General features: G+C 28.3%; 1 protein-coding gene across 1 annotated transcript in view; it reads left to right on the top strand.

Moving 5' to 3' along the window:
* The window catches only part of LOC105149236 (uncharacterized), a 49,362-nt gene extending 31,684 nt beyond the window's left edge, over window positions 1-17,678 (top strand). The window contains exons 8-10 of the mRNA XM_011061511.2: window positions 6,727-6,912; window positions 10,538-10,622; window positions 16,897-17,678. Of these exons, the coding sequence (XP_011059813.1) occupies window positions 6,727-6,912; window positions 10,538-10,622; window positions 16,897-16,966 (341 nt within the window). The 3' untranslated portion in view covers window positions 16,967-17,678. The remainder of the gene's footprint in view (window positions 1-6,726; window positions 6,913-10,537; window positions 10,623-16,896) is intronic.
* Window positions 17,679-18,292: the final 614 nt, after the last annotated feature.

Genomic DNA, 18,292 nt, shown 5'->3' with positions numbered 1-18,292 from the left:
GCTCCATTACCTATCGTTCACGTGCTTATCGAACGATCTGAAGAAATCGTTTGTATTAGCATCGTGATCGACGCCTGCACCATACATAGAATGTGTGAAAAAAAAAGGAATGCACCGAGTTCACCGATACCAGATGACCTATGGCGAATCAGTAAGTTCCATCGAAATCTTCCTACATTAAGTCGCGATAACACATCGTACGATGACTCCCTCTCCCGCAAGCTTTCGCTGAACGAGCACTTCTCAGTTATTATTGACATACATGGCCCCTTTAATCTCTTCTTCCTTTTTTTCATTTACGATCATACGACGGAAATTACTCGTAGAAATCATATGATTGTCGCGTGCGCACTTACATCACGTGCTAAGATAACTAAAAACTTCCGAGAGGCAGCTATATATTGATTACATTAATTATTCTGAAAATAATCCACTTGAAGTGACTATCTTCAGTGAAAAAAATAGGAAGAAAACATGAGATTTATCGCGAGATTTTTATCTCCTTATTAGATATACATACATTGCAAATGAACATTTTCGAATACATAGTTAAACATACATGTATTATAATATACGTATATATTTGATATTTGTTGCATTTATGTAAATACATTTCTAATTTATTGGAAATATTGACTTTCATATTTCAAGTATAATGAATAAAATAAAATTTATATGATATATGTTGCAAGCTTCAAATTTATGATTGAATGTAGGTACATTAAAATATATATTTAAATATGTATTCTATATAAATATACCTATTTTTATTTTATTCGAATATTGATTTTCATTTGAAGTGTGATTAAAATTTTATATAGTATAGGTTGCAAATTAATAGTTTCGAATTTATAATTTAACATATGTATATTAAAATATACATTTAAATACGTACTGTATTATGTAAATATACTTTCAATATTTTATTTGAATATTGATTTATATTAAAAGTATAATAATTAAATTTAAATTTAAATTAGATCTTTTGCAAATCATCATATGCGCACTTTATGTTTCAGAAACAATGCAAATGTTTTTAAATAATCACGTAAACTAGACTTTAAGTATCTTTAAAATGAAAGACTTTAAATTCGTTTCAGTTGTTAATGGAGAAGTTTATATATAATCTTTATCGCAAAACATCAATATCTGACGATTGAATAATTTAGTTTCGTTAAAAGTTGAACTCTCTTTTTTTGCTCTGTCACGTTGGACGAACTTGAAATTGCCACAAACTAATTAAAATCGCAGTCACAGAGACGATAAAGTACATCCGTTACAAATTTAATTTAAATATCGATTGCGAAGAGACTCTTTTTTTATTCAAACAAAGATAATTTAAACATAATCCAATCGCAATACTAACTTCAAAATGTTTTTTTGAATTATTGGATATGATTCTGCTTATCTCAACGGGTTTCGTGCTAATTAACAATAATGTAAAAAGCAACTAATTTGTTTGTTCTACAAATGAAATTCATTATCGAGAAAATACAGACAATATTAAATAATATAAGAAACACGAATAATCTATACACGAATAATTACATTTTTTAATTTGTTTATTATCTTGAAAATTACGTAAAATAGGTTATAAGATCTCGACATGAATATCCGATTTCATATATCCGTTTATGATTCTTCATCTAATGAATAATAATTACATAATAATGGAAATAAAATAAAATGTTATTCAAGATGTAGAAATTAAAAAAAAATCGATATTATTTAAGAGTTGTTTTAGATTTCTAAATTTAGTGCATTAAAAAAATATAAAGATGCGATGAAATTTTTGCAAAGTTAAGTAATATTAGTTTTCGCAAATGTTTTGCGCTTCCTCGGAAATTATCTTCTCTTATCGAGGCACACCGGTCGTGTTATAATTACGCCGTAATTCAACATTCATTCGCGTTTGGATAAACACTCTTCGTATGAATGTACATGTCTTCAAACAATCTGTGTGTTAGATAGATTGTTAAGCTGAATTGAAAACAGCTATATCGGGTAAATTAATTTCCGTGTAATTAGAATTGAAAATAAGTAACGTTATTGTTACGCGAAGCTTCGTGATAAAGGATAAAACTTTTTAATTAATGAGAAATAGATTTTACTTAACAGAGAGAGAACTGCGTTTCAAAATTTATAATTATAACGTTATACAGTATTCAAAGTAAGGAAAATCTGATAAATAATGGATCTCTTTTGACATACTTGTCACGGAAAAATTATCCTCAAATTAATTAATTTTATTTCTATATCTAGAACGTTGAAACATTGTATAAGTGGCAGTACATATACTATTTATAGTCATCACGCAGCGTTTGCTCGCAGCTGAAGAAAACGCCGTTTCTTCGTCGAGTGAAAATTAGTTTCAAGGGAGAAGTAAGAGCAAGGTTTCCAACGTCTTCTGGTAAACGCAATCGCGCCTCGGTAAATATTAGCATGATTCGGTAGAATCGTCAGTTCCGCATTAGCAATTTGGACCAGCTGTGTCGGAAAAGTTGTTACGGGAGTTGAAGTTTGGGTGAAAGGAGAATAGTACGCTCCATAAATTTTGCATAGGGAAAATGGAACAAAATAGAATAAAATTGCGAGCTATAGTTTTTATGGAACAAAATAATGGTCAATAATACGAGACGATTAAGAAGAATAATAATAGGTAACAATACATATGTATAATTATCATTTTCAAAGAATTAATAATAAATTAATATGATATGATGACTACACTGTTTACTTTAGCATGAACGACTAAAAAGATAGAAATATCAAGATGAAATCATAAATAGATAAAAATAAAAACTAAAATTAAATTGACAACTTAATGTAGCGACATTCTAAAAAATATCAATATGTTCTCTGAAAGTGAATTAGTGACTTCAGAGCTACAATTATAACTTATGTAATCATCAGCGAATATTTATGGTTTTTCACTAATAATATATCGATTCTTTATCACTTCTAGAAGTTATGATTTTTTATAGATTGAAATGCATTTCAATATGCGAAATATAATCTCTAAAAGCGAATCAGTATATTATTACTGAAAAACAGTAAATTCGCTGATGATTACATCAGTTATAAATGTAGTACTGAAGTCAGTAATAATATACACATTCACTTTTAGAGAATGAATTTAACACTATGTGGTGTTTATATAATTCTCACTATGATTGTTAATATTAATACCAAAATGATTTGGATTTAACATCATGAATTTTAAATCCACACCAATGTTATAAAAATCAAGGGTCAATTTGGAATCCACACCATGTTGGTGTTAATATTAATAAATAACATCAACACGGTGAGAATTATATAAACACTATAGGATGTTAAATTCACAGCGATACTTTTTAGAGTGTCACACAGCAAATGAAATACTTTTTATACAAATTAATTCATGGAGTATGAAAAAAATGGATAACATCAGTTTTGACAGAAAAATAAATATTTCGTTCTAAACAGTCAGATAGTTTGTTGTAATCATTTTTTTCGTAAAGTGTTCTTAGATAAAATTTATATCAATATTAATTCAGTTGTGAATTACGAGATCTCAGAATCGACATAAAATTTGTAAACCTCAAGCAATAACAAATCCACGATAAAAACAAGTTATTTTCGTATACCTGACGAAATTGTTTCTGTTACTGTCAAAAATTGATATTCCTTCAATAATGAACCGTAATAAACTACAAAAGATAAAAGCTCTTTTTATCACTTTTATAGCTTCGTTGCCTTATCGCCCAAGTATGCGTAACGCTTTTAAGATACTTTATCGAAGCGTGGCTTGTGCAAGTGCTTTGTTCGCGATTCCGCTATCTGCCAAAGGAACGAAGCGATTTCATGAGCATTTTTCTTTTTGGCGGTGGCGGCGAGAAGACTAAAATTTCGCGTGTAATTCGCAATTTGCCGGAGAACGAAAAAGGAGGACAATTCAGGCGGAGTATGTTTCACGGTAACGGTAACACGATGTGTTAATATTTGGAAAAAAGCATCTCCCGGAAGTCCTCTTTTTGCGACTCCCAGGGATAACGACAGTCGCGTGTTGTCGTAAACATGTTTTATGGGCGGTTGTTCCGGATGTGGGTCGGCTTCTCTCGCGAGAGCGCGTCCCTCGAGAGATCAACGGAAAAACTAGTGCTCTGAAATCAGGAGACCTAACATTACGTAGGTATTCGCGAGTACGAGTTATCAACACGCTAATTCGCGGATTCCTACAGAATTATCTCGAACCTGCGATCCTGTTTAATTCGCCGGAGTTAAGTCAGGGAAGCCGTCGGGATTTCCGTTTAATAATATTAGGTTTGGCAGATTGCTTTAAGCCTTGGCAAAGTATGTGTCAGATAGAGTATGCGAAACATTGTATGTATTCCGAGAAGAGATACAGAAGGTTTAGACTTTGCATTAAGTGTATCAAGGGGATCTAATGACACAAATGTAGTTGCTTTAATTTAAAGTTGCATTTCCTGATAATTTTATTTAATATTATTCTTAGAATTAGAATCAAATCGGTTTTTTACGTTAAAATAACATGCATTATTTTAAAATAAATATATATTGTTTTAACATATAAAGCATAATATATATAAAAATAGAGAGCATAAATGTGATATTATTTTGGACGATCAATATTAAATATAGAACATATAAATCATATTTTGAGTATATAAAATATCAATATTCGTGTGTCTTCTAATTGATAAACTAAAATGTATATTTTCAGATACTGGAAACAAATGAGAATATGAGACATAAGATGTGTCACATATAATTTTAGAATTAAATTGTAATAGAAAATGTCTACGTATCATTCTTATACAATTTCTGTTTTTTTCTGAATTTATTAAAAGAGACTAAAAATACAAAAAAATTAATCTCTAATAAAGAATTCATATATAATATATTCCAATATCTATGAATCTTATATCGATATCATTTTGTAATTAAGATAAATGTATATCGAATAACGAATACTGGAATATTCAAATTTTAAAATAGTTTAGTAAAAATAAAAAGATCAATTCTTTCGTTATTATATGTGCCATCCATTGTGAAAAAATACTATTGGATTAATGAATAATATTGAAACAAATAGTTCATTTTAAGGATACAATATTCAATTTGAATAGTTTTCAATTTGAATAATTTTCAATAGATTCTTCATAAGTCTGATCGTATTTTTCCATAAAGGATATGATGTATAAATCCGTTTAAATAATAATGATATGCAATGATGCATTATGCATATAACAACATTTAAAATTTTGCATGTATTTTAAATACATATTTCTTAAATATAAATGTTTTAAAACTATAACGCGTCGATATTTAAAGTGCATCATCAGGAAATATTTTACTTGAATAAAAAAGGAAAAAGAAATAGAATAATTTTTAAGAGATAATTTTTTGCTGTTTTTCTGTTTATGATTGTTACACGAATATACGTTTAATAAAAGAAATAAAGAATTAAGTTAAATGTCTTTTATCAGATAAAAGACATTTAACAACTGATACAGCAATTGTTGCAAAGAAATCAAGATGCTCGAATGCGATTCGAGGATGACAATGTTCCACTTCCCCCACAGAAACCGCGACCCTATCGATCCACTAATAAAACACTCCTACGCAGGCCAATCGCTTATTCCTCCCCTTGACCGCAGGGAGAATCGTCAAGATCGATACACGAGGTTACCAAGGCTTTTTGGCGAATTGCCCGATTAACTTTTTTATCGACTATTATTTCGAGATATCGATAGCAGAATTTGTTGCAGCGCAAATTCGGATTACATTGTGCATATATTATCCCCAAAGTTATCAACAACATCGGTCGGGACTGTAGAATTTACATAGCATTGCACTGGGAGATTATTCGATAAAATGTAAAACTTGTTTATTCAACTTTTGCATTCGTTATCTTCTGTTGCAGATATTAAACTACAGTAATCGTATAGCAAACAAAAAGCTACATGCAGAATAATATTTGAAATTACGAAATTAAAAAAGAGATTAAATTCATAAAATTTTAGAAATATTGTGCACTGAAAAGTTTCTGTTTGAAAATGAACGAATCAAAAATTCTGATCATATCGATCAGAATCCTAGCTGATTATCTCAACTGCAATTATAATAGATTCAACTAGAAAATTCTAATTTATCTCTATTTTCAATCAGAATTCCAATTAATGTTAATTCTTGCGAAAAGATAATAGATTATTATTCATTGTTATACGATGTTCTCATTCCAACCTTGAAGATTATTAATTAAATAACCTTGACTAAAAATAATAGGCACTTATATTTTTTTCATCCATCTAAAATTTGTTTACCTGCATTGTTATCTATTGGTTACCGGCATTATAAATTTTTCAAAAGATAATTTACAGCAAAAGCTATAAATTAATTTTTGAGCTGAAACTTTAAATAGCAATTAATAAAATGCTTAATATTTTCAGTCAAGGTTGTAAAACTGGAAATTTCTAACTGCTAGATTTTAATTCAATCTGGATTTGAAATTATGATCAATTTACGTTTCAAATGCCGAAATGAAAATAACGCCAATTTAGATTTTATCATGTTAAAATTTGTGCTCAAAATTTTTATGAAGAATCATTCAACGAAACGTCAAGATACTACATTTTCTAAGCGAAGGAACTTTCGAGGAGTCTTATTTTGTCGATTTCACGATCAATTGCTATATCTCTGAAACTTTTATTCTGTTCACAGCCACGTCAGCGGTGATAGTGAAGTCAGAAAACGAGCACCATCATCTAGCAAGTATCTCCGGGGATAACATCCTTGGAACGGGGGTGAGAATAGGACGTGGCGAGGACGCAGTCGCGAGTGGTAGCGTCAGCCCCGTTATGGATTCGGCGCAATCGGCCATGATGAAGCAAGCGGACTACGTCGTAGGTCAGTGAACTAAATTCTCTCTCTTACGAATATAACGACAATTTCTTCAATTCAGTAATAAAGCATTCGGTTTTAGTCAACAAAGATTGAATATTCCGATAATCACAAATCATTATCGTGTTATCAGTATCTGTGTTGTCAAAGCGACAAGTGTTCCGTGAATTGGTGACGTTCAACTTAGATTCGCACGTGAAAATGGAGGTTTTAGTCTCACACAATATTTGGTGGTGTAATTGCAAGGAAATTTTTCGAAAAGAATATAATTTTCTAAATATTCACTCGTGTTTAAAGAACAGAAACGAAAGATATTAAGAATGTCTGTAGGTTGCACCAAAACATTATCGAAAATATAAATCTTTCATAGATTGGTCTGAATATCTATGTCAAAATTTGAGCACAATTCTCCTATTGATTTAAAAATTATTTAATTTTTGTGTTAATTTTATTTTTTCTTTATATAAAATTGTTTTGTAATAATTATTAGGTGTTGGAATTAATTCGTAGCGTTTTACAAGTGATGGGAAGTACTTTCATTAATGTATTTTTTAATGCTCATGTGAAATAAATAACATTCTTTCATTAAAAAACGCTACGAATTAATTCCAACACCTAATATTTGCAAATGTGATTTGTAGCAGTACAAATTAAATCAAATTTTTTATACATACTAATAAAGGTCTAATAAATATTCATGCGAAAGTTTAGAATCTATTTACATTTAAAAATTGTTTATTTAAAACTGCGGCAAAACATGATCATTTCGTTACATAAAGCCATTAAAAGTCAAATTATTCGTTATTTTGTTTTTTACAGTTTTAGAACATCTTTATGATACAAATTTGTTGGCTAGAATTAGCTGATATCGATTTGTTTACTTGATTGACTAATGTTTTAACTGATATTTTTGATGCAGTCAAAAACATCCTTAAAATCCATAAATTTGAAAGAATGTATAATAATGTAAATACGTGACATTTAAAAAAATGGAATCTTTATGGAAAATTATAATGGAAGATAATTTTAAATAGACTCTTTTCTATTTTGTAATAATAATTTCGTTTAATACGTAAAGAGAATTTTGAAGATTTTTTGCATTGAATCAATATTATGTTCAAAAAGTTCTGGATTTTTATTTTATTTATAATTTTGACTTCAGCCAACCATATTTCACGTGCAAAAGAAGTTAATGACCCGAGTTATCGACAACATCAAAAACATTATCTTACTCGGAAATGATTAAAATCAGTAGATACCACAATAAGATAAGATGTAGCGCAAAGGTTATCTAATTATAAATCATATCTAATCATGATAAATACGAGATTCCTTTTTCAATGCAAAGCGCTTGAATATAAGCTTCTGAAAGCTGTTAATTTAGGGCAATTAATTTTAAGAAGCTCAGTAGCTGATACCAATGACGCGATAAGCGATATGATTTCAAACATGATTACGAAATAATTCATAGTCACCCTCAGTAATGTTTGCACGATTTTCATAAATCATCAATAAAAATATATCATCAAAAAGATATCAATAAAAATTTTTCAGCTATATTTGTAACGAAATATCAGAGTGCGATTGCAATCGATTTAATCTGAAGCTTATGTCATTTATTACATGTGTATCGTGTTTTTGAGAGTAGAATTGAAAAGGTGATAAAAAAATTATTGCAGTTACGAGTTAACTTCTAAGAAAACTAAACTGTTTAATCTATTACTATGATGCACAAATAAGCTATACATATTAATGATTTTTTTGTAAAAATGATTATTTTTTCTTATAACTTTATTCAAATGTGTCAATAAAACTTGCTCAGTAAAACTACATATCTTTTAATTAACATAAAATTCATTTTATTAACATGCATTATATTACATTATTTTAAATTGTTTTAATAATTACTATCTTTACTTAATCATTTGAATAAAAGAATATATATATAAATATCTTATATTAGAATAGAGAACTTGTCCTTGTTTTTGCTTTTGATTTCTGATAATAATTATTCTTATCTGCAAAATTTAAATTTAAATATTATTTATTTATTAAAATATAGATTATATTACACGTAAAGGAATATATAAAATAAAGATATCATACTCTTTTCAAATAAATAAAATTTTATATAATTATTTCTATTTATTAATAATTATTTCTTTTCTTATCACCTTTTCAAAAATTTAACTTCGAAAGTACTTTAAACTATAAATAAAAGAGATAAAATATTTTGTCTATAAATAGAGGAGATAAAATATTGTAATCGTCTTTTCATTTTTTTTCTAAAGTGTTTCAATAAATTCTTAACGATATAATAAAATCGATATATCAAAAATCATTCATAAAATATACATATTAAAAAATCGATATTAAATGAAAATCGATGAGATTAATATAAAAAAAGAGATATTTCCTAAATGCAGCATATTCCAAGATTAATCGAATATTATAATACTATATACAGCACGAAAATATACTCTTTTCAAGAAGTTATTTTTAAATTTTGGAGAAATATACTCCACAATATGCTAAATTTATTTTAAAAATAAGAATATTACTAGGATTTATGGCCGAATTATTTAACATATTTATGAAATTTAAGCACTGTATGGTAATGATAAATATGAAATTATAAATGAATAGACAGAAAGAAAAAAATTTCATATAGAAAGAAATTTGTTGTAAAAAGAAACTTCAGTCACTCGCCGTAGCGGGTTCAATACGCCACAGTTGATGACGTTCAGCGAAAGATGACGTAAGATCGATGCGAATGGGCTCGCACGATCAATCTTGTATGAATTTTTTATGCTCTCGCGATACATATTTTTAAATCATTTCATTATTATATTATCGATCAAATATTAATATTTTAACATAAGATTTATTATTATTTCGAAACGATATATTTTAACGAATATTTTAACGCAACTGACTTGTGTGGATGACGTATGTATATTAAAAATATTATTTTAGTATTGCAAATTATTATTAACAAATAATGTTATATTATAGCAGAATCAATGTTTGCTTGAATAAAGATTTCCCTTTCAATTTTTTTCTGAAACGATAATTTCTCTTGACTGTACATTCAAGATAGTTAATCCCCATATATATTTATATTAAAATATTTTATTATTAAAAATTACTTCAAACATTATATTATGGCAGAATTCATTTTTTTTTATTTCTTTTGAATTTTTTTACAATTTTTATCTAAAATAATATTTGTACGACGGTACAGTTAATATAATCCATCACTTTGATATCAGAATATAAATATATCATATTCGTTATTATGTAAATGCTTCCGAATTTAAAAAAACTTTTCAATTCATTATCAAACTCTCTTTAAAATTAATCATTCATACTGTCAATATAATGATATTTTATTATTAGAACTATAAATATATATGAAAAACAACAAATAAATAGTAACTTTTCATATTGGTGTATTTGCCTGACGACAGTCAGGCAAACAATAATTTTATTAATTCATAAAATACTGACAGCAATTTGCGATGTGAGAGGTTCTGAACGCGAGCGATCAAAGTGTATCGCTAAATTGAATCAACACAATGACACAGCACGTTAGCCAATCAATATTAATAAAATCTGCATTATATTACAGATGTTGTGCTGCCAACGGTCCTAATTGCTTTGCTGTTCGTCGGCAATGCGATCATCGTTTATATCATCTTCCAGTTTAGAAAGAGGTAAGTGAACTCATTCATTGTATGTTGAAGTATTTACTAAATATATATAGAAAATAGTAAATAACGTGAATGATACAACTAAATTTATTCATTTTATACGAAATATTTAATCAGTAATATCTAATTAATATGACAAAATTTCTATCCAGATTTTAAGTAACCTGAATTTTTAGATATCACAAAAATTGTAAAAAAAATCCAAAAAAAATAAAAAAATGGATATTGAATTTAGATATCAAATTTATAAATAATAGACGAAAATTTTGCCTTTGCATTTGTTGTCACAAACGAAAATTTTTATATATATTTAAAATTGTTTCTTTTATATCAAATTAAACGTAATTAATTAAATCAATTTATCTTTTTCAAAAGAAATTGTCTTTCATTTTTAATTTTTCTTTATGTGATTGTTTTTCCATATATTTATAGTACAATATTTTATATACATTTAATTTCCACCAATTTTTTGGACAATAAAATAAAACATGATTTCAAACTCACGGATCTGATGCGCAGCAGCAGAGTTGTAATAATAATCTGTAAAATAAAATACGTTTCAATTATAACACTGCTTCAAATAATTAAATATTTAAAAAATAATTGATTACACTTCAAATTTTTCATTTTCAATTCTTTTAAACAGATATTTTGCCAAAATAATTATACAATTCCACAAAAAGATTTTTTAAGTTTATAAAAGATTTTTTTTAAATTTGACAATCCACAGATAATAACATGTATATTTAAAAGACATCATAAAGATACTACATAAAAAGATGCCTTTTGCGAGTTGTGTGAGAATCTAATTGTGATATAAATAATTAAATATAATTATAAATCTAAAAAATATTCAAAATACAGGCATTTCTAAATATTGAATCTTATTTCTAATATCTTTAATATATCTCAAAATAATCCAACGTATAATTTATGTGCACTATATAAAAAATTGAACTTTATTATTCATAGAAATTGAACAAATAAATAAGAAATAACATCAAGAAACGAACAAAGCATTAAATAAATCAATTAAATTAAAATAAATTAAATATAGATGTTTACCCAACGGTTGCTCTGCCGTTGCCCGATGCCTCCCTGGGCCTCCACCTCCTCTCTCTTTCATTCGTTTTGCACTTCTCCAACAAATCACACACACACACACACACACACACACAGGAACTCAGGAAAATAGGATTCCTCTGATCACACTGTAATATTTAACGATGTTTTATTTCAGTTTAATATACGCGTTTAATATATTATTCTTTCGCAACATTCCAATGATTTGCTACATATAACTTTCGCGTGCACTTTTCGCGATTAGAAACAAAATTGTACACGCTTGTGCTTTATAATTGTGAATACTATTTCGTAATATGATGAAAGGACAAATAAATACGAACAATAAAATTGAGGCTAAACGTCTGCGAAACGAAATACATACCTATATTAAATACTGCAAACGTAGCAATTGCTGTTCTTTGCTAGGCTTCTCTTCTTATAAAAATTTATTGTTAGAAGGTAATGATTAACTTATTTTGAATAACAAAAAATACTTGTTTGGTGCTTTTAATAATTAATTTTCAGTATTGAATTTCTGTAAGGTCAAGTCCCCACTACAAATGCTTTAAAGCATTTGATTCACTCAGAAGAATTTTACGAATTAACCAATTAAAGAATTAATGCAATAATCAAAGCACTCTGATCTCACAAAACACACATCTCAACTTATCGCATTGAAAGTGCACGCCCAGAAACGACGAATTGCTACTCTATTTACAGTTAGACACTAATTAAACGAGACTCGACCGCCAGATCCGTTTCTTACCCGCAGCTCGCAGCGTTCTCTCAGTAACCGAAAAATTCGAATGCGGTGCAACTTCACTCCGATGCCGCGCAACTTCACTCCGATGCCGCGGGAGACGACGCGACTATTGACTTATTTAGGTTAGAAATCAATCGGTACAAAGAATCGATTAAAAGTATGCGATCCAGATTCGGCGTCTTGCGTTACGATACGTGAAAACATGCTTGAAAACACTCGAAATGACCCGTGAAATGCACACGTACTCTCTAAAACTTTCAGAGTGAGTCTCACTCTTAAAGATCGGAAATAGAAGATTTTTCCAAGACTGGGTCACTTTTCGATCTCTTTGCAGTGAGTTTTCATTCCTAAATGTTTAAGAGAGTATTATTTAATGAACAATATCAACGTATATATATATATTTACACATAGCTCGGTGCACCGCATATCCACCACTCCACTCGCGTTACTGGTATTTAGTGGTCAAGTGGTGTCACCACTCCGCACTTTTGGCGCGAAATGATAAGCAAGTCCGAAATCTAGATCCGCCGAAAGATACAAATTAAGCGCGTTTGAAACTGGATAGAGAAAATAATCGACTGCATTCAGCAGAAAAAAACAGTTTTGCAATTGTAAGATTCTTCAATATGGTTTATATATTTCATATTGGTTTATATATTTTTTACATCCAATGAACAATTAATTAAGGGCAACGAATCATTGTTAAAGAATCTTATAACAATTGCAAAACTGCTTTTTCTGCTAAATGCTGAGCGCTCCTTGAAATTTTATCGAATGATTTTTTTGTCTTGTTCATCACTCCTTTTTGTTCTCTTTATTTATCTTTAATCATTTTTAACAATATTTAATATACGTTTTTTCGTATAGAAAGCTTTTCTATGTAAAAGTGTAAGCTTTTCTTTTTAAAATTCTTTTTAAAATTTTTTAACATTTTTCGTGATTCTCGCTTTGAGATTAAAATGTAGCAAGGCGATGATATGCAAAGTCGTGACATTACTTGCTCGAGAGAGTTTCATTGTACGAATGATAACAGTTGAGATTAGGACGCGCTGATAATCGCTCGCAGTATGTTACAAAAAAAGTAAACACTCGCCGCGTACTGATCGACGTCACCCATCATAAACATCACAGCTAACGTAAAAATAATCTTATTCTGTTACCATGAAAAATATTCAATTTAGTTTCTTTCTTTTAAATAACGGTTGTCTTTAATAAAAAAACATTTTCTTGATAATAATTTTAAAATATACTTGTTACAAAGTTTAGAAACACTCAGTATTATATATTTAAAATAAAAATTTGTTTTTCCTTGTAAATAGTAATATAAAATTAAATCAAAGAAACGATTTTATATAATTCTATAAAGCAAATCAAATTTGTTTTAACTTAATAATCTTGATTGAAGTATTAAACTTATTAGGATTTTCAGATTATATTTGGAATAAATTTGATGCTTGTGATAACTTGTGATATAGATTTGCAAATATATAAATCTTTTAAATATATAACATAATATAAAACAAGTAATTATTACTTGCATAAAGTATGTATTTTTGTGTGTAGTTGTAAGTGATTGTATTTGCAGAATTAATCAATTAACCAATTACAGTTCGAATATTGTCTTCATATCAATTCTTACAACTATAATTTATAAGTTACAATTACGCAATTGTAGACTGGGCTTAAAAGCTATAGTCCTCTTTATACTACAAATGCTTTAAAGCATTTTTTGATTGGACGATCAATAAAGTTCTTTTTTCCGATTGATTAATCAAATGCGAAGTATTTATTGTGCCAAGTGGATCGGAAGTTTACATACGGAATATTACGTTCCTTTGAAATTATTTTCATTTTAAATTCAGGCAAATAAATCAATCTAGAGAGAGATTCCTTTATTTCAAATGATCCGTAATTCAAGATTCAAAATGCAATTCTAATTATAATTATACATGCCATGCAATAAATGAAAATGTTTGAAAATGAGGAATCAGAATGATATATATGTATATAAAATAATGTATATGTAAAATGTGTTAAAATATACTTATACAATGACAGGGAAAAGTTTCCGATCAACATATAATTTTACGATAATTTTTGTCAGTCTGTTTCGTATTGTAAATTTATAAAATTCTTGTTACAATCAACTTAAGAATTACAATCAACTTACGATTTTAAATATTAGAATATACAAAATTAGATACTTGTATACTTTATTTATAAAGATTCTTTATATCTGAGCTTTATGCAACAAAATTATTCATGACTAGAAATTTTTGGCAGCTATTATATATTTACATTAGAATATAAAATTATAAATAGAATTCTACTCTAAATTCTTCCATAAATTAGGCAAGGCTGTTCCAGCCTACTGGAATCTCATTATGTAAATGATATAATGACGTTATGTAATAACTTTGTTTTCTAGCTTATAACTGAATTCGTATACACTTTTGGAATTTAAAGTGGAATATAATTTTATCCAATGTTAGTCGCCTTATTATTTAAAGTTTTAGTTCAAAAATTGATTTATGACATTTACTGTAAATTAACCTTTGTTTTAAGAACTCTTTAACTTACGCCGGTAACCAACAGATAAAAGAATTCTAAAAATAAATGAAAAAAATATAAATGCCCAATGGCGAATTTGATTGAATGCACTACACGCATCTAGTGCATATTAAAGTCATTGTACATTTATTCAAAATGTAAAAATAAAAATGTTTTTTAAATTATAAAATATATATTTTAACAACACAATAAAATGTATTAATATAAAGCCCATTTTAGGCGACTTTTTAATCCATTTCTATATTTATATTAAACACATATCTTCACAGCAATTTGTGTAAGTTTTAATATGCACCAGTGAGCCTCTCTTGAGTGCCTAATCAGATTTATATAATATTTTTACAGCCAAGCAAAAGCTGTATGTTTAATTTTTGACGAGAAAGCAAGAAAGTTACAGTACAGTGTCGAGCGCAGGATTAAAAAGAACGGATGCCTCTAAAATTAGAATCGTTCATAGCTGATAATAAGCATGCCGTACACTGCAAAAAATAAATACACACGCCGCGTGCCAGGCACCTCATCGCGTCGCGCTATGTAAACACGCTCGGCATACCGCAGAATTAACGAACGTACACCGATAACAGTCTCGGCAATACATTCGTATGAATATGTACATTTGGAATTAATTTCGACGAACGAATGATGTCCCGCGTTCTCAGCGTCGCATTAATTCGTATTAACGTTCATGCATTTTGAGAGCTTGAGAGAACTTTGCCCGAACGCTAATTCGACGTTGCGATTTGATTTATGTGAACATGGGCAGATTATATTAAAGTATTATGTGCTTTATTGATTGCACGAATATAGAAGCAATGCAACGCATGCAAATCTTCACCGATGCGTAAAAATAGAAGAAAGGAGGAAGTTATAATCGGAATATGTTATTTCGAATTTCTGTTGAGAATTATACGAAATTTCTTTAGATGTGTATCAGATAATGGCGACTAATTATGAATTCTTAACAACATTATATGTTACATTTAACTGTTAAAAAGTTTACTGAAAGAAAAGATTGACTGAATATGGCATAACGTTTTTAATTGGTTGCAGCAATTAATTTTTAGTTGCGTAGTTTAGTCTATTAAAATCACATTGATATTACGAATAAATTAATGCAACAAAAAATTGGCTGCTACAGCCAATTAAAAATACTATGCCATATTTTATCATCTAATTTGCTACAGCAAATTTTTCTTTCAGTGTAGCAATTAATATTTCTATGTATAAATAATGGATAGTGATATTTATGTGATTATTTATTTAATTGATCGCTTAAAGCCACAAACTTTAAATGACTCGATGACTTATAGTAATTATACTACACAAAAAAATGTGAAAGTAAAAAATAGGAAGATGCGGAAATTAATTGAAATTGATATTATTTAATTCCTTAAGTTTAATTTAAAAAAAATTAATATTGAATAATAATAAAATTTAATTTCTTAATAGAAATTCGATAGAATAAAAATTACACATTTAAAATCTTCTATAATAAGTATAAAATTTAGTAATTAGCTATTTTTATTGTACATCGTTTTTTACATTTATTTCTTTTATTTATGTATAACTTCCATATATATAACATATACGAATATATATAAGGCACGTAAATAAAAAGAAATAATATTAAATAAAATAATAGAAGTAAACTTACATTAAAAAACAAAACATTTTTTTACTATTAACTGTAAAAGTGTTAAAAATTTTACAAAAACCTGAAGAATTCATAAAATATTTAATACGTAAAGTTATTAAAAAAGATTTTAACAATTCCTTTATTATTTTTAATATTCTTATATTATTTTACCTTTAATTTGAACGAAATACAGCGGCATGAAAGACAACGCGTATAATAAGTCTTTTGTTTTCTGTTTCAGGAAACTCTCAGCCACTAATCAGGGCGAAGAGATGGCCCTTCGGGGTCCACCCGACGTACCCAATGTGTGATTCTAAGGATCCAGATTAATCATGCACGTGGTGAGCGGTACCGACAAGAAGTCACCGATGTCCACGTAGAGATTGGGAGCCATCATGAAAATCGCTGCAGGATTGATCCCCCGATTCTCGAAGGAAGACTTCGAAGTTCTCGCGATGATCCTTTGCAATTAATTGAAAAGCTGCGCCCAAAAAGGCGAAGAGATATGCGTCTATTCGCAACATTCGAAGTCGTGTGCGTGCATTCTGCCGTGCAAAACGTGGCTGCTCGAATTCCGAGATCCTTCGCTCATATCATCCGCATTAATTTGAAAAAATAATGTTTGGACGACGTTACGCTGGACACTAAAAATGCGTGAAGAATGTAGATTCAAAACTATAAATATTATATATTTTTTCTCGCACGTTTACTGCTAAGCGTATCCGATTGATTGCCATTTCACGTTGATAGCGAATCGTTGAACACATTGCATTTGCTAGAATTGATTTAAAAAAATCATATTCGAAAGTTGTTGCGTTTAGAGCAAATTAAGGCCCAGTGTCTCATAAAAGCATTTTAAATATAAACGGACTATACATTCATTGGTTCGACGCCATATTATTCGCCTATTATGTCTTACATACGTATATTTGCGTTACCCTGTATTATAATGTAAGGAAATAATATATTCTATATTTCGTCCAAGATTGTAGATAAGTTAAAAATAAATCAACGTTTTCGTAATAGCGTTGTCAAAATTTTTGTTTTAATCCTTGTTTCCAATGGATCAATTTTTAAGAAATGTGCTAATCATTCTTAAACAGTCATTCATAAATCTTTAAAGGACTTGAAAAAAGAAAAATTTCTCTATCAGATTATTATTCTGATTTTGTTTTAATATCGAAGTTTTCTATTCAATAATTATTTCCTTATTCCCCATATAAGAGTTATACAAATTTTACGTCATATAAAAATTAAAGTAAAATTAAAAATTTTAAGTATTATATTTCTTTAAAGTATCCCTTTTTTGTTGGAATACTTCGCACATTATTTATAAAAAAAGGTGCTATTAAAAAAGTGTCGTTAAATATAAATATATAACGAATAAATAAATTTAAATATTGATAAATATATTATTATTATTATTTATTATTTAAATATAAATATATAATTATCATAGTCTAGGCTTCGAAACTAATTTTATATTGTTTATACTTATAAAACGTATTCGCTGCCCATTTATATAGAGCTTATTGCACGCATGAATACAATCTATGGAGTTTATCGTACAGTGTAAATGTTATTTAGCACAACTTCAATAATAATGCCAATATTTTATTGATACTTTCGACTATGAT

The sequence above is a fragment of the Acromyrmex echinatior genome, chromosome 17 (genome assembly GCF_024713525.1).
Source record: "Acromyrmex echinatior isolate Ae372 chromosome 17, ASM2471352v2, whole genome shotgun sequence".
Taxonomy (NCBI): domain Eukaryota; kingdom Metazoa; phylum Arthropoda; class Insecta; order Hymenoptera; family Formicidae; genus Acromyrmex; species Acromyrmex echinatior.
This window is presented reverse-complemented; position numbering and strand designations above follow the sequence as displayed.